This window comes from Lactuca sativa, chromosome 7 (assembly GCF_002870075.4).
Source record: "Lactuca sativa cultivar Salinas chromosome 7, Lsat_Salinas_v11, whole genome shotgun sequence".
NCBI lineage: Eukaryota > Viridiplantae > Streptophyta > Magnoliopsida > Asterales > Asteraceae > Lactuca > Lactuca sativa.
This window is the reverse complement of record NC_056629.2, coordinates 192479883-192499592: the sequence shown is the minus strand read 5'-3', so window position 1 is coordinate 192499592 and position 19710 is coordinate 192479883. Positions and strand designations below refer to the sequence as shown.

General features: G+C 35.9%; 1 protein-coding gene across 1 annotated transcript; it reads right to left on the bottom strand.

Moving 5' to 3' along the window:
* Positions 1 to 8998: 8998 nt before the first annotated feature.
* Positions 8999 to 10707, bottom strand: LOC111901132 (uncharacterized). Its single transcript, XM_023897014.3, has 2 exons — positions 10476 to 10707; positions 8999 to 9916 (listed from the first exon to the last, which is right to left on the bottom strand). The coding sequence occupies exons 1-2, from the start codon at positions 10705 to 10707 to the stop codon at positions 9126 to 9128; spliced, it is 1023 nt and encodes a 340-aa protein (XP_023752782.1). The 3' UTR covers positions 8999 to 9125.
* Positions 10708 to 19710: the final 9003 nt, after the last annotated feature.

The window sequence follows — 19710 nt, the reverse complement described above, 5'->3', positions numbered from 1 at the left end:
TAAAACCAAGAAGTAAACCACACATCTCGATCAGATACAATGGACAAATGCACCGTGTGGTGAGCAACTATTTCACACACATACACATCGGCCAATTCTTGGCAGAAGAACCCTCTCGAATAGCCAAAAAGTTGGACTCTTGGTTAGCCAATCCACAATTACCCATATCGCATCAAATCCTTTAGCCGTTCTGGGTAACTTGGTGATAAAAATCCATGATGATCTGTTCCCATTTGCATATGGGAACCTCCAAAGGATTTAGCTTGCCATGTGGCCTCTGGTGCTCTACCTTGACCATCCAACAGGTCATACACCTCTCAACATACCAGGCTATCTCCCTCTTCATGCACGACCACCGATAACTGAGTCTCAAATCCCGATAGATATTTGTAGCTCTAGGGTGTATAAAAAATTTAGACTTATGTGCCTCCTCCATCACGGTCTGCCTGATCCCATGAAAATCTATAACCCAAACCCGACTGTACCTGTTCAGAAGTCCGCAACTGTCGGTAGAAAACCTATCAATGTTACCCATGATCCTCTCTTACTTATAATTTTCCTTCTTGACCCCTCCGGCCTGAGCCTCCCTGATCAAATTCAGATGCAGTGAATCGATAGAAATCCTCATACATAAACCCCCAACCAAAGTTCTAGCCATCTTGTGGCTCAATGCATCAGCGACCACATTCGCTTTCCCAGGATGATAAAGAATTTCGCTGTCATAATCCTTGACCACATCAAGCCATCTATGTTGTCTCATATTTCAATTCGGCTAATCCATGAGATATCGCAGACTCTTGTGATCTGTGTAGATGGTACATCGGACCCCATATAGATAGTGTCGCCAAATCTTTAGGGAAAACACCACCGCCCCCAACTCCAGATCATACGTCAAATATCAAACCTCATGTGGCTTCAGCTGCCTAGAAGCATACACAATAATCCTCCCTGGCTTCATGAGTACTACCCCCAAAATGGTATAGAATCATCATAATAAACAACCAAGTCCTTCAAGCCTTCTGGAAGGGTCAACACTGGGGCCTCACATAATTTCTGCCTCAACGTATCAAACATAGTCTTCTGCTCAGGCCCCCAACGAAAATCCATTCCCTTCCTCGTCAAACTAGTGAGAGGTACAACAACTTTGGAGAAATCCTGAATAAACCTCCGACAATATCCTACCAAACCCAGAAAACGCTTGATCTTAGAGGAAGACTTGGGGACCTCCCACTTCATAACTACATTTATCTTGGCATGGTCGACCATAATTCCACCTTGGTTAACAAGGTGTCCCAAGAACTAGACCTCCTGTAACCAAACCTCACACGTCGACAATTTCGCATAGAAACTCTCCCTTCACAAAACTCCAAGCAGTTCTCGAAGGTGCTCCTCATGCTGCTCATTGGTATTTGAATAGACGAGGATATCATAAAAAAATTGACCGAACGATCGAGCATCGGCCTGCATACCCAATCATCATATCCATTAATGTTGACATGTGTTGGTAAGCCAAAATGATATCTAATGGGTTTTGCGCAATATAAAAATCCTATGGTGCATATACAACCCTAGATGCTTTGGATCTAAGTTTTCTCAAGTTATACATGCAATTTCATTTTATCCAAAGCATATACCCTAGCTAGCATGCCATTGGAGGTATACAACATAAAAAAATTAGTTAGATGCATACCTCTTGGTTGTAGCTTGTAGAATTTCGCCTTTCAAGAGCTTAGTACCTCAAATGTGATACCTCTAATGAGTGACAAACACCAAGAACAATGGAGGAATATGAGAGAGAGATTAGGAGGCACCCAAAAACGGCTAGGGTTTCTTCTTGGAAGTCTTGGCCAACTTTTGGAGTGCTAGGGGTTACATTTATAGTGTGGAATTCCTAGGGTTTCAACTTCTAAACCCTAATTCATTCACTTAGGCCTTTAATCCAATAACTCATTTGATGGGCCCTTTGGACTAACTCTTCATGGACTCTCATATAGAATTAGTCCATCCCAAATCAACATGGATCATTAGCCCACACTATATGTATTACTGATTTACCTAATCAGTCCCCGTTAATTTAATCAGTCTCTTTTGATGATTAAATTAATTCCAAATTAATTATTGATCAATACCAATTAAATAATATGATTTCTCAATTAATATATTATTATTATAATATATTAATAAATCAAAAATAACCTCTTTCTCAATTATCCATCCTATCAAATTGCTACGGTGAAGGAAACCCAAAAGGACCTCTGAAGCACTGCTCTCTTAGCTCTTCGAGCTACCACACCAAATAATAGAACTTAGCCTAAACTGTCCTCTAGAGGACAACTAAGTCAACTCTGGTCAAGGTCCTGGTTAAAGTCAACTTTCCAGTTGACCTGACTCGCCGAGTTGTTCTACCAACTCGCCGAGTCCATGCCCCTCTATCTCCAAAACAACCCCGACTCCACTCGTCGAGTCTGGCAATAACTCAACACTTCGGGACCATATTCAACCGACTCGCCGAGTTCATCTTCGAACTCGTCGAGTTCATCATCATCGCATGAAAGTCTAGGCTTTGACTCGCCGAGTTGTATGAACAACTCGTCGAGTTCATCTTCATAACTTAAGAAGGTTGTCTTGGACTCTCCGAGTTCCTCATTGAACTCGTCGAGTGCTATGATCTTCATAACCATTATGGGTCCTAACTGACTGAATCCTCCCTAACCCCACTCACTGATTCGACTTAAAAATAGAAAGGTTTGGCTTTGCAACCCGACTCACCGAGTCCATGAACTGACTCGCCGAGTCCTCCTTGTGACATCTTTACTCTGTCAATTTCAGTCCATCCCGACACCTCCAACTCATAGACCTGGACTCCTTATGCTAGCATTGCACATAAAGTTGATAACTTTATGTGCATGCAAGGTGTTATGAGGCTAGAACACCAAATTCAAGCTAATTATGAAGATCGAGATCAATAAATGGAACCTTAACTTGATAAAGCCAACAACTTTGAGCTTCTAAAGCTTAAAGGTGTCCAGATCTGCTATCTAATCCATCCTCAAAGGCTTATCACCCAGATTCTACTTGGAAATGGTCCAAATGTGACCAAATCTATGCTAGAAAGGGGATTTAGATGATTAACAGTCAAGGTATAAGCCTTTTACCTCTAAATGGTCTGAAATGCTACCCCAACTCTGGATCTATAACTTCTTCTTGCACCACCAAGGTCCTTCTTCCTTCTCCAAGCTTCAATTCACTCTCAAGGCAATAACTAGCTCAATAATGGAGTTGGGTGGCTAGGGTTTTGGGTTCTGGATGAGAGAGGCTTAGAATGAACCCTAGGGAAGAGAATAAGACACTTAAATAGGGTACCAAGTCCTGGAAATAGGGTTTCCCAACCGAGACCAGACTCACCGAGTCCACTCACCGAATCGTCGAGTCGGTCACTTACTTTTCCACACGGAGCCCACTCCGACTCGACGAGTTGACTCCTTTTACTAAGGGCTTTTTTTTTCCTTTCTTGGTCTTTCGGATTCTGGGTGTTACATTGTGACTAAGGGTCTCGGCACGCAACATCTTCGTTCTCTACCAAACAAGATGGGCATTCGCGATCTCCATGCTCCATCTTGAGGGGCAGTATGAGATTTTCTCTATTTTCGTCTAGATATTCCCACCTTAAATCTTGGTCAATCAATTATCTTTTTTCCTTTTTATGTGAATTTTTGGCTTATTTATTTTGATTCTCTGGTTGTATTCATTGTAAGGAAGATCAATCAAAAGAAAAGTTTGTTCCTTTGTTCTATGTCACCATTGATTTCTACAAAACCTAGCTCCATGTCACACCGACTACATCTAACAACTCTAATCGCCAAAAGATGGGTGTACGCCCAATGTACTCAGTCCTGTGCATGTACGCTCAGTGTACACAACGTACACCAAACCTATTAAGCCTCAGTCCGAAATTACAAAAATGCCACTTTGGGCCATTTTGCAAACTTTCTCATAAATAAGGGCTAAATACTATAAGTCTTGATATTAAAGGGGGGAATTTCAAAATACCTCAATGCCGAGATGTTACACATAAATTTAAGGGCTAGGGCTAAATGCGCTTGCTATATGATATGTGGTTATATATATATATATATATATATATATATATATATATATATATTGTGTGCCAGAATGTATAGATCTTGACCACTGGATGAAATAGAATCAAAGGTCATGATTTGAGAGTCTTTGATATTAGAATAGAATAACATGTACCATATAATCACATAAATTTAAGCACAAGGGCATTTTAGTCAAATAACCTATATTAAAAAAATGAAATTTTCCGATTTTTAGGGATGATTAAGTCCTTTATTTAAAAAAAAAAACTGAATATTTTAAATTAATTAAAATTTCAAAATCCGATTTTATTCTGTCAGAATGATAGAATGCAAACCATAAACTAGTAAATATATTTTTCGATTTTATTCTAGAAGGTAAGAGTACTCCAGATCTTCAAAGCATTTTTATAGAGATGAAATGGCCTCTTTGAAATAAACAGGGAGATAGACACATGTTAGATCCTTTCCAACATTGTCATTAATCAAGGACCACAAAATCACTCCCTTTTCTTTCTCACAAGGATCCAAAAGCTTCTTTCTTCTCTCAATAATCACCTCAGCCGAGTTATTAGACTAACCTGAAGTTGATTCGAGGATATCTTAAGAGAAACCAACATACAAAGCTTCCCAAAGGCTTCAAGAAGATTTATCGGATAGAGCGGCGTCTTCAAGATGATTCGCCAAGTTATTTTCGATCTCCGCCAGCCACGACCTAGCGATTCAATAAATTCATGATCGGACTCGCCCATGGTTTTGTACATCGTCGACAGTTGCACGCATGGAATAGAATTGAGTAGCTATGATGGTTATAAAGAAGAGAAATTAGGTCAAACATTTTATTTTGTTTCCTTAATTGTAAGTGCAAAAAACCAGAAATACCCTTTTTTGATTTAATTAATTATTTAATTATTTGCTAAATTCTGATTGGTGCATTTAGGAAATTGCTAGAAACATTTGAACCTAGCTCCATATGATCAAATTTTTAAAACTGATTCTATCACATCTAGACTGTAACACACACTAGACAGTGTACCTAATCGTGTAGCAGCATAGTTGAGGTAAGACCAGGTGTCGAACACAAGGGGAACGAGAATGATTCAGATCAGATTAGTTGTTAATTAAACTAAAAACAATAAAATTAGCGGGGGATTGGTTTAATTTTAATTAAACTAGATTGAAACAAATAAAAAACTAACAAAATTGGAAACTAGATCTAATGAAAAAAGAGATAAAAATGCTTTCACATATATTCGATCACGTGTTTTAGTAATGGTGGATTCTAATAGAGTGCAATGAATATTAGTAATTATTAACATGTTCCTATTTTAGTAAGTTATATTGGTCCGATTAACTAACATTATAATTATTTAGGCAATTAACACAATGGTCATGCAATTAACTATCTTAACAATTGTTATTAAATTCCTATCATTAGAGATTTGATTGGGTAAAATGATCACAATGATCATGGACTCATGGTATTCAATTAGGTGAATAGATGTGGTTGTGTAACGGATGCATACACATTAAAGTTAATTGTTAATGGTTATTAACAACTATGATTGAAGTCAACAAAGTTATAATGGTCCTATAAACTCTATTAACTCATCTATAGACAATAAATTTATCAATAATAACACATATGGATCTTTAACCAAAAAAACATGTAAATAAAATTAATAATCCGATTAAAGGACTCACACCGAATCGTTAAGGTTACATCTATTCGAGTGAAATCAAAAGGGTTTTACCCCATAACTAGTTGATAAAATCATAAAAACATCAAAAAGGAATTTCTAAACACGTTCATAAAGCGAACCGATGTGAAGTCCTAATGCTCATACCTTCCGAGTCTTCAAATGTTCACTCCAAAGTGCTTCTTAAACCTTGAAATTGACCCAAAAGGGTTTTTGGAAAAATATATTTTGTAAGATTTGTCTATGTTATATTGAACTTGGGTGCCTAAGGCTACATAACCTTTATATCGAATTAAGGTAAAAAAAATATCAAGTTTTTATAGAAACATCGATCATGCAGCGCGAAGGGTTTATGGTCACGTCGCGAGTCATATGTATCCGTGTTTGTATCGAATTATTCGGCCGAATTGCGGTCTAAATGTATAATGCACGCATCGTAAATGTCATATTTTTGCAATTTTTTAATTTGATCATTATCAGCTCTATTCTTGTCCCAATCATTTCTTTTTTTCTCACCAGTAAAGATTTTTCCTATATTTATCCACTTCAAAGAATTATTAATATGTTTATCTTTAAATATATCAATTACACACATAAATATTAAGATAACGACCTAAAACATATGTATAAACAAGGCCATATTACAATAGAAGAAAATTTATCTATTATACATTCATAATTAATATTTTCAAGAAATACATTCTCAATTGAAATCAACTACAAAATTTTTAATCTCTCTTTCGACATCATAGATCATATATAAGATTTTAAATTCGTAATGAGAAATAATCAAAAATATTATGTACCGTAGACAATGAACCTGACAGTATTTAAATTTTTAAGAAATTTAGTATTGCACTAGCATTATTAAGTTAACTTATATATATATATATATATATATATATATATATATATATATATATATATATATATATATATATATATATATATATATATATATATATATATTACAATTCTAGCTAACTGAATAAATCTTCATCACCGATGTCTAAGATATGGTGATTTTGTAACCTCTTTTTAAAAATTTTGCAACTTGTCTTTAGTTTGTTGGTATTTGATGACTTCAATTTTTCTGTTATGAATAAGAAACCAAAATATTCTTGATACTACTTTTATTCCTCAAGCCTCTAAAACAATAATTTGATAAAATGTGTGCACAAAATACACCAAATACTGAACCATCCATGATTCTTAAAGTGAAAGTTCATGCACTAGTTTTGAGGACTCAACGTCACTTTCATCAAAATATATTTTCTTAAAATTTATTCTTTAATTCTTTTTCTCAACAAACACCCGATCAATTCCTAAATCAGAAATTATATATGTGAAATAATTTAAAACCTTCTCAAAACCATGCTCTTTAGAAGTCCGTGTATATGTAAATGTATTTATATTGAATATATTTAACAAACCTAATTGTCATTGTAAATAAAACACTATTTTCATTTTTGAATAATATCTTAGTTAACAACCTTCAAGCTCCCAATATCTAGACCATAATTTCTCTTTTGAGGCAAGAATCATATTTCATTTAGCCCATGGGATTGTATATTCCCATTTATCACCTCCCCAAAAGAATCTCGCTCGTAAAGACTCCAACAAGTTTATCATTGTGATCGACACTACAAACAGGGGTCCGGAGGCAGCGCCCTTGGGAGCGGGGTCCAAGGGGCGGCAGCCCCTGACGGGGTTCAAGGGGCAAAGCCCCTGGATGGGGTCCAGGTCAGCGTGAAATTTTTTTATATAGGATATGTTGCTATATTAAAAATGCATCAGAAAGTCGGATTTAGAGAATTGACCATTGTTTGACCCTTATCCAAACTTCTGTTTTTATGTCAGTTTTTATAGTTTTATGACAGTTTGAAACTGTCATATGAGAGTTTTCAGACAAAGATCATAGAGTCGATTTTCGCTCTCATTTCTGGTATATACGAAACTATCATCAAAATATTCTGAATTCTTGTCTCTCTGAATCTTATCCGATTAAAGAATATTAAGACTACCACCCAAATGTTTTAATCTGAAAGTGTTTTACACAATTCCCAGTATTCCAAGTCTTACTATACCCTAATTTCTAACAAAACCCCAATTCCATACAAGTTAGAAAAATGTGAAATCAATGTTTGAGATATTCTCAATAGACCATTCCCATTATCTACATAGAAAAATGTGTAATCAATAAATCACCCTACTCAACTTTCACATCTCTAAACATATTAACCGCCATTGCATCTTCTAAAACTACTTGTAAACATTCCGTAACCAAGATGAATAAAAAAAAATAGACAATAGGTCACCATGTATAAATCACCACTTCAATTGCAACTTATTGTTACAAATTCTATTCACTAAAACTAAAAATGATGATGAATGTAAAAAAAAAAAAAAAAAAAAAAAAAAAAAAAAAAAAAAACACACACACACAAATTTGATCTATCCATCTAGACAAAATCCATGAAAAGCAAGATATGTCTAAGCAAATCCTAGCGAAGCAAACGTAAAATTCGAAAAAAACAACCTTGAACACCATACATCACTTTTTCCTCTTTTTAAGTCGGTCTACTAATTTATTTGCCATTAAAAAGACCATCAAGAATTTGATTGCCCTTTACAAAAATCAACCTTGAACACCATATATCAACAATCGTGTTCATGACTCGAGCTAGTTTATTTCCTAAAAGCTTAGAAATGATTTTATATTGAATCCATATCATTGAAATAGGGCGACACGCCATCTAGCTCGTCACTTTTGGAATCAAAGAAATGAAATACTATGAATTACAACCCATTTGGAATACGAGTCTATCAAAGAAACTTCATACAAACAATATCCTCATTAATGAAATGCCAATACTTCTTCAAGAAATTAAAACTAAACTTATCATGTCCCGGAGGCTTTTCACTTTCACACGATCGTACAATGTCTTTAATCTCTTCAATAGAAAATTGGTCTTTAAACAAAACAACTTGAGCTAAGGATATCATCTTGAAATGGTAGCTGTGATTTTGGCTTTTCTCAACCTCAAAATGGATGAACTTTTCAGCAAAATAACAATAATAAAACACCTTTTTACTTTTATAGTATCGACAATCAAGACACTTTGAAATTTAATGACATGTATAGTTGTTTGATGTCTCTTTCATTTGATTGATAATTCCATGGTAATTAGATATTAGTTCATTTTCCATCAGCACATTGCATTACATTTTCCATCAAGATATTGAACATTACAACATAATTTAATAATTATTTATGATGATTTTATTTCATAATACGTTGAAGATGTTCACTTCATTTCACCCCTCATTTCTTGCAAACAATCCCATTTCCACGGAACAATCCCTTGGCAGAACAATCCAAAGTTCCATGCTCTTTAATCATACTATTCTCTTTCTCCGCAACATTGTTGGAATCGTAAATGCAGTTTACACAATCGGACGTCAACAAAGACGTGGTTCTATACTTGTCTTCTCCTCCCACAACCGCCATAGCAACCCCTGGCTTCGCCGGATTCTTAAAATCCGGCTGATATGTCCTTCCCAAAACCCCTTCAACTCCATCGGAAAGTCCAGTAAACTTAAACTGCACTTCCAAATGAGCAAAACAATCATCAGAAGGCACATTGTAGCCATGGATCTTGTCATCTTCCGCAGTAACCGGCACCACATTCACCAAAATCTCTACAACTCCAGGTATGTTCACCATCACACTGTTCACCTCAGAAGTTCTCTCCACTTCGATTTCACCCTCCGGCGACTTCCATGAAGATAACCCACCAACAGCTAACGAAACGTCTTCTCCATCGTAGGAGAATTTCAGGTGGTCGATTCCGCCGTCCCAAGTGGCGGATTTAGCTGCTTCCAGGGAGAAACTGTGGGAGTTGAAAAGGAGACCCAAGGCTTGGATCCAGGTGAAGGGCCTTGTTCTGCCGGTGGGTTGGTGGCCGATGAAACGTCCATTGATTTGGAGGTTAGAATCGGAGACCAAACTGAAATGCTCGTTGACCTTGCCGTGAAAGTAGAAGACGATGCTGTCTCCTCCGATGAACCGTGGATCGTAGCATGCAGATCCCGGTGTGTCACACTCTGGTTTGTCTACAAAGCGGGAAAATAAATATATTAATTAATAAAATAGCAACATGTATATTTATTTATTAATTATGAATGTAATATAGTACATTATTGTTACCTTTTCTTTTATTTTACACAATCAATTTCAAAGATCTACCATCACATTATATTTTCAACTTTTTTTTTGTCTAATTGAAAGAATATACTTTAGAAAACCTATATATGTGAGTATATCAGTGAAATTGCTTTTTTGTGCACAACATTACAATAGTTAAAGATTCAAGTCTCCTATAGATGACCTGAAATTTAGAAGTAAATTAAAGTATGTATGTGTTTGTGTTCTTTAGAAAAGTTAATAGATTTTTGAAATATATTATTGTAATATGAATAAAATGAAAATACGATGGTATATTAAAAAAGGTCTAAAGTCACATTATTATTATATATTATTATCTTATATTTGAGACTAAAATCAGTTTGTAAGCAGTTAAGCACCATACCAAATAGGTTTTACAGTTATCCAAAACATTGAAAAAAAATCTACCAATTCAGATGACAAGAAAATAAATGAAGTAATTCTTACTGTGTTTGCATTGGGCCTTGCATTTTGGAGAATAGCAATCGATGCGACAAACTTTAGTGTTAGGGTCGTTGGAGTTGCTTTCAGGGCACTCAGAAGGGCATGAAATATATTGACCGGGGCAACGAGACTCATGATTACAGTAACTAGATGTATAAGCTTTGACTTGTGTAATTACACCTGAAACAACAATCGTTGCCAAAATGATAAAAAACAAGCTCCTTGTGATTGCCATTTTTCTTTTGGTTAGTTATAAAAATAAGTGTTCTTAATGCACTATTTATAGAATCATTTTGGAGAGGGGGGGGAGGGGGATAGCTTTTATTTCAAGATATGGCAACATTGGTTATCGGTGATTGAAGTTTTTGTACGTGTAAAGAAAACATTTAAAAATCATGCAACTTGAAGTTGTATATTATCCATAAAAAGTCAATTTCTCAAGGAAACATAAAAAGGTTTGATGGATAGGGGAAGGGGGGAACCATTTTGGTTTAAAGAAATCTAATTTATTCGACTAAAACTTCAATAAAACTTAAAGCTGGTGATTGGTGATATTAGATTCCATAGCTTGTAAAATATTACCGGACAACTCCATGTAGCTTAGAAAAAACTAAAGGGGCATGTTATCTTATACCCTTACAACTCCTTTGCTTGCATGCGAGAGAAGGAGCATGTTAGACCCAATAAATATTATGTGTATTTAACGTCACTTTTATGATTACTAATTTACTATTGGGTGTATTTACGTAGGTTATCCTTAATCCGATGCTGTCGAAAAATGTACAACATTAAAAGCGTATCATTATTTCCCCTAAAAACCATACACTTCTTAAAACAAGTTAGGTTAATATACATCTTTAACATACTCCCTCGGTCCTAATATTATCGTCTATAGACAAAAAACACACAGATTAAGAAATCACTAATTACCATTAACTTTATATAATAAAATCACAGTTTTATCTTTACTTTGCATTTAATGTTCCATTAAATGGTTAGTTTGTTAAGTAATAATGAGAGGGTATTTTGGTAAATATGTGATTTATTTTTAAAAGTAGACTATTATTTTGAGACAAACCAAAAAAAAAAGATGAACTATAATTTTGGGATGGAGGGAGTATAAATTTTTGTAGAACAACTCCATATTAAAAAACCCACATCAACAAGAAGCCGGTAGAAAAAACAATTACAAATTAATTGTATTAATCTGGTTTTGTAATCAAGAAACCTAATTAATGTGGAGTTTACGATTTTTACTACCAAACCACAAAAAAAAATGCTATTTTTTTCCGGCTGATGTTACCAAATATGACATTTTGGAAACTCCAAATCATCCACCACGTGGTAAAAACAATCGCTTCTAAACCCCCTTTTGGGTAGTAGACACCCAAGCCAAATTAATCCCCATGATCATCTCTACAACATTATCAAGGGCACTCGAATCCATCCATATAAATAACTCATTCCGAATTCTAGCCGCAACATTGCACTTCAAGAAGAGATGCTCCAATTACTCCACCTGTTAAAAAACACATAGTACAAAGCACCCGAGGAACACCCAACACATTTATCACCAAATTCGATCTATTGGGCAACCACTTAAGCAACACCATCCACACTAAAATCTTTACTTTCGTATGGAGAAAACGAGTCTTTCTAGTAGGCATATTTCCACCCGGTAAAAAGAAATCATCTATATGGTTCCTAAAGAATTTAATTGTGAGGTCCCCATTCGTATTCAAATCCCAACCCATCTATGCGGTTGGTCACCGAGATGAACATCAACAAGAACCGAAATCAACTCCACAAATTCATATTCTTTTTTACCTCCTCTCAACTCCATGCACCAATTTATTGGAAAATTTTCCTAGGGGCATGGCAGGACTAAGTGATTGTTTGGCAGAATCTGAATTTTTAAGAGGTCTGAATTTTTAAGATGTAAATTTTAACATGTTGTTTGGTTGAAACCTTTGAATTATTATGCTGAATAATAAAAATGGTCAGAATTATTATGCTGAATAATAAAAATGGTCATTTTACCCTTCTCTATTATTTCTTTCAAATACAAAATTATACTTCCAACCTTTTCTTATTAAGGCATCGTACTTTAAAAACTATAACCAACTCTACTATTCTAATTGGATAGATATAGGAAGTACAATGCTATAATGATAAAAATGACAATTTTGTCTTTTTAACAATTATTTTCAACACCATCAACTTCACCAAAATAGCATCAAAACTCATAAAAACATCAAAATTCATAAAAACAACATCAAAATTCATAAAAACAACACCAATACTAACCAAAACAACATTGCACAACATAACATCAATGTTAAGGTAATCACGCCCCAAATGCCATTTGTTTCAACAATGATACTATTGTTTTGATTGAGATCATACTCTTTCTTCACCTCCTTTACTTTTGAATTTCCAAGAATCCACCTACTCCAATGAACCAAAATTGCACAAAAATCATTTGTAAAATATGAGAAAGACTAGTAATTTGTAACATACCACCACTAAGAATTTTATTCCTAAACCCACTGTAAAATTGATCATCATCATAGAACTTTCATGATGCTATAACCGGTTAAAGAAAACATTGACAAAGCTTGAAGATCGAAACCAGGGTTGTTAGGTATCATCATCATGTAACTGCAAATCTGAAAGAAAAAAAAAATAGTTAGAATTAAGATGATAGTGAAGACCGATTCAATACATTACTAGAAGATAAAAGCTCAAAGAAAAATATTATTATGAATGAACAATTTATATGCTTCTGTGAGATTGTTTACCTTGCAATCAAAAGAAATAGAGGAGGGGCTCTGTTTGTTGCCCGATTCGACTAGGGACAACAACGTTCGCAGAAGGTTGGAGGACAGCGACACTGGCTGAAGGAAAGAGGACAATGACGATGGTGAAGGGAGGTGTCAGAGGTGGTGTTGACAGTCGAAACTGGGAGGTGGGAGCCTTGGAGATTATGCGCAATGGAGGCGAGAGAAGTATGTTGGAGTTGGTGAAGCCAGCATGCTGGTGGAGACGACATCGATGGCGGAGGCGACATCGATGGTGGAGGCGATAGCCATAAAGGGATTGCAGAGAGTTGCAATCGGAGTTGGAGCAAGAGGATCGTCGTTTGTGAAGAAGAAAGAGAAGAACGAAAAGAGATGAAGTATTAAGGCAAAAGAGGTAATACACGTTCTTTTTTTTTTTTTTTTATTTAAGAGAAACTCTCACATCTGAAAAATTAAGAGGTATCTTTTAAATTAAGAGGGATAAATTCAGATATCACTAAACAGTCTAAATGTGAAAAAAAATAAGAGGTTGCCTCTTAAATTTTCAATTAAGATGCTATCAAACAGCCCCTAAGTCACAGTGCGACGGGCTTCATGGGATGAACCCCAGAATCTTAGGGATTTGGGACTATTTATGGGCAAATTTTCCTAGGGTTTTGTCATTTATCAACCTCCAACCTTAAAGAATATTCTCTCATCAAAACCTTATCCTCTATTTGTCCTTCTTATGCATTGGTGGTGTTTTTGGTAAGCTTTTGTGACGGAGCAAGTAGCTTTTGTGTTCAAGAAGCTAGATCCATAGTAGATTCAACTTTTTAACCTCGTTCTAGACCTTTATAAGTGATCAAGATCATTTATTTATATGTGATCATGTTAAGAACTATGATGTAGATGTGTTTTTAGGTCTCTTTGGTCCCTTATGCTAGAAGCTTTGAAGTTTAAAGAAATTCAGAGCATTAGACTTGTAATTGTTAGATTTCTGGACATTTCTAAGACATTTTTAGTGCATGTTTGGGGTTCCTGTAGGGCGGTGCAAGAAAGGAACTATTTTTGGGACTCATTTTGAGTTGGGGTTTGTTATTGGATTTGAATGAGCCAAAGGCAGAGATAAAGTTGGAAACTTTATCCATTACGACGTGTTGGAAATAAATGGGTGTTGAATCTCATAACTAATTGGTATAATTTTAGGAATATTAACAAAGTCTATTTAGGGTTGCTCTCAAGAGCTAAAATTGCTAGAAAGAGATTTAAGAGAGTGAGTTAAATAGTTTATTAATTTATCATAGCTTGATAAAGTAGTTAGAAACTTGTTAAAATTAATTTTGAATTAATTAAAATTAATCAAGAATTACTTAAAGGTACAAGGAGTGGATATTAATTGCTCAATAGTTGAGCAACCAGAATATTTTGGAATCCTAAACAGGGTTAGCCGAATTTAAGGAATATAACACACCTCATTTGTCCATAAACCATTATTCAGAAAGCAGAGTTTATAAGAAAATAACGCATAATATTAAATCATAAATTTGCTGACGTATGTGTACAATCCTGCATTTTCAATCTGATAAGTACATGCAAAATAATTAATCCACAACTGTATGCACAAATCTTATTGAGATCCCCAAAATATCACATACATCACAGTATATAACAATAGCCTTGGAACTATTAGCAGTCCCGAATATCACATACAACACACAATATAACAATTATGGGTTCTTAACAACCAACATTACTAACAGTTGGCCCTCACGTCGTGACCAGGCCTTAGTCACATCGTGCGAATGCACTTAGCCGGATTCCAACTCGACCACACTCCAACTCAGCTAACTCAGTCATGGACAACCCAACAGTTGTCGTCATGACACGATCCCTCCTTGGTCACGTCGTGAACACATCCAGACACATTAGTCGAGGGACCTCCCAAAAATAGAAATTATAAACTAATTGTAGGAACTAATTAGGAAGTGACACATGTCCATTTTATTTAAGTTACACAAATCATCCTTATAGTTTAGGTTAATTACATGTGTTTTCCAAAAATAAAAAATATAAACCAAAAGTTAACCCAAAATTAAATCTAACACTAAATCCAAAATCAAATTTACCCATTAATTTTATTCCAATTTCCTTACAGGGTTATACTTACTAGGATCCTTTGAAACCGACGATCTCCTCCACCTTCACCATCTTCATCCCTAATCGATTACAAGAATCCATCACGAGAATCATGTCAACCGTCAATGATATTGACAAACTAACTAAAGTATTCAATCGACTGAAACAAGAAAATGATATGTTCATCACTCACATAATTCCTAACTGTGAATTGCAAGCGTTCCAAATGGAATTTATGAAAGAAAACTCATTAAATGGTTGTTCTACTTTCTCCCCCTTCTAGCATCGATCTATTATTTTCCATGACAACACCAAGACTACCGCTGCATGAAGCCACAACTACCGTTGAAGCCACCACCAACGCCTTGAAGACTCCATCACCTACACATCGACAAGAGACAGATTTGCAATAGCCGACCCCTCCACCCTAAACGACCAACTAAATCCCATCCGGAGAAAAGGTCGACAAACAATCGCATATCCACAACTTCAGTTCGTTTTTTAAAAATTCCTGGTTTGATTCTTTAGACATACGGTTCGATTTTCCAGATCTTCAGTTCTTTCATCAATTTCGTTTCATATCTGCGGCCCTAGAACACCATCCGACCGACGACCACCACACCATCTCTGACATTCGACCTGACTTCTCCGATGTCCATGACTTCACCGCCTCTGACTACATCGTGCACATCTCAGCCTCTCCGGTTACAACGCACAAATCTCCGTCTCATGCTCTCACACACCACAACTATGGCTATCACATCTCTAGCTTTGGCCTTCCCTTCCTCACAACGATTGACAAATCCTTTGATTCCCAGTAAATGAGAACTAGAACTAGTGCGTTTTTTTTTTACTTCTTATCTTTTATTTCCAGAAAGTGTAATGGATCAAAAAAAATTTCTTTCATCTCGAGTTCATTGTTATTTTCTAAACAAATTCTAGTTTGTCTTTGATTTCAGTTTACTATTTTGAATTGATGATATTGTTCGTGAATATTTCATATTGTGATCTTTAATTATGAATTATTGTTGAGTAAATGGAGTTTGATTTGTTCTCTATGAATGAATTCATGGTTTTAGGACTCGCTACTCGGTACCTATTCGACCAACTACCGAGTAGCGAGTACACGAGAGTACTCGGGGAGTACTCGGATTCGGTAATTCATGTAGAAATATTTTTTGGAAAATTATATATGTCAAAATCATAAGCTAAAACCATAAGTTGATTGAAATATATAACAAAACTAGATACATGTGAAAAAAAACTGAAAAAAACATAATGATCTCACTTTGTGTATAATTACTAAAAATTTAAGTTATATATATGTAGTAATAATCATATGTGTGTGTTAATAATAAATCATTAAGTATATTATACACATTAATCACCGAGATAGTCGAGTTTTACAACATTGGTTGCTTCAGTAAGGTATCGATCAGGGAGTACCTAGATTCTGTAATTCGTCTCAGTAAGGGGCCGAGTAGGGAATATTCGGTTGAGTAATCGGCCAGATCGGCAAGTGTTACAACACTGAATGAATTTGACGAAGAACATGAAGATTTTACGTTGATAATCAAGTTTGATCATAAAAAAATTTTGGAAATTGTATTTTTGGTGTTTGTGATGGCCAGTTAAGTTTTGTATAAGTGAGTAATGTTTATTTGGGAATTAATATGAAAATTATCACAAACCATAATGACCATTTGTGTAATTTACTCTAAAAAGGATACATGTCATGTTTTTATTCAATGTCATCAATTAACCCTAATTATTCATTTTCTATAAAACTCTTCCTTATATATATATATATATATATATATATATATATATATATATATATATATATATATATATATATATATATATATATATATATATATATATATACACACACACACACACACACATACATGAGGATCATTCAATCGATTGAATCATTTCTTATTGCGAGAACATTTGATATCAAAAGTTGACAACATAATTTTTTAAATTAAAATCATCATATAATATTAACATAAACTAAATAATAAGTAAAAAAATTAACAAAAAACACCCACTAACCAACACCACTCACCACCCAAACAATACCATCCACCACCACCTCCTCCACCACCCCCACCCACCACCCAACATCATCACCACCATCCGCCATCGCCAACCACGACCATCATCCACCGCGACCCATCACCCTCAACCCCACCCACCACCTGCCACCACCACCACCCACACACCACCACTATCCACCTCCACCACCCACCCACCACTATGACCACCACCTGTCACTACCACCACCCACCCACCACCACCACCCATCACCACCAACCACCCCCACCCGCCACCATCACCCCCACCCACCACCCACCATCATCACCACCTCCCGCTACAACCACCACCCACCCACCTCTACCACCTATCATTACCACCTAGTCACTACCCATCAATATGAACTCCACTCGTCACTACCACTAACCACCACCCACTACCCATCACCACCACCATTCATAACCACCGATCACCATCGATCCCCACCACCGGCCACCAACACCCGTCCCCATCACCCCCGCCCATTACCCACCAAAACCACCACTCACCCACCTCCACCATCCATCACTACCACCCACCCACCACCAACCATTATGACCACCACCTGTTATTACCACCAACCACCACCCACCACCCATCACCACCTACCTCCACCACCACAACCCACCACCACCACCCATCATCACCGAACACCATCACCTATCATCACTACATGCTATTACCACCAACCACCACCCATCACCACCACCCGCCTCAACCATCCATTACCACCACCCACCTCCACCACCCCCACCATCACCAACCATCACCATCGACCACCGATAACGACCGACCACCACCTACATTCACCACCCGCCACCACCACCCCACCCATCACATACCAAAACCACCATACACCATCACCAACCACCACCCACCCACCCGCTGCCACCTATCACCTTCACCCGTCACCACTACCACTCGCCACCGCTACCTGTCACCCACTACAATCACCAGCCAACATGTCACCCCCAACACCCGTCACCACCATCACCATCTACCACCTACCACCATTTAACATCACTACACACCACCACCACCCGCCATCACCACCCCACCACCCACCCAACACCCACCAAAACCACCATACATCATTACCATCCTCACCACCAAATACCACCCATCCACCCACCACCTTCACCCATCACCACTGCTCGCCACCACCACCTGCCACCCATTATAATCACCACCCCACATGTCATCCTACCACCCTTCACCACCATCACCACCTACCACCACCAAAAATCACTACACACCACCACCACCCGTGATTATCTGTATATATAACCACATGTGATTATTTGTATTTAATCACATATGATTTATATAGACAATATTTATTTTTATCCATATAAATCATGTGGTTAGATAAATATAATCACATGTGATTAGATATATTTAATCAAATTTGATTTGATATATTGAATCACATATGTCATTATTGCGTTCTCGATTCAATAATTATTGTTTGTCAACTTTTATCATATGTGATTAGATACATATAATCACATGTAATTATATGTATCAAATCACATATGATTTATGTGACCTATACTCATTTTTGAGTTTTTGCTTCAATATTTTTTCTCATATATTTAATCACATGTGATTTTTGGTATTTAGTCACATATGATTAATGTGGACATAAATTTGTTTTAATGTTCTTGATTCAATAGTTGTTCTCGTGTATATAACTACATGTGATTATATATATTTCATCAGATATTATTTATTGAATCAAGAACGTTAAAACAAATCTTTTTCACAAAAATCATATGTGATTAAATACACGAGACCAACTATTGAATTAAAAACGCAAAAATGAATATTATCCACATAAACCATATGTGATTAAATATATATAATCACATGTGATTATATGTACCTAATCACATATGATTTATGTGGACAAGATTCATTATTTCTTTGTCAATTCAATAGTTGTAATCATGTACTTAATCGCATGTGATTATATGTATGAAGTCACATATGATTTATATTGATAATATTCGTTTTCACATTATTTGATTCAATGTTTTTTCTTATGTATTTAATCATATGTGATTGTATGTATTAATCACATATGATTAATATGGAAAAACAAAAACTATTGAATCAAAAACGCAAAAATGAATCTTGTGTACAAAAATCATATGTGACCAAATATACAAGAACAACTATTGAACGAAAATACGAAAATGAATATTGTCCATATAAATCATATCTGATTAGATACA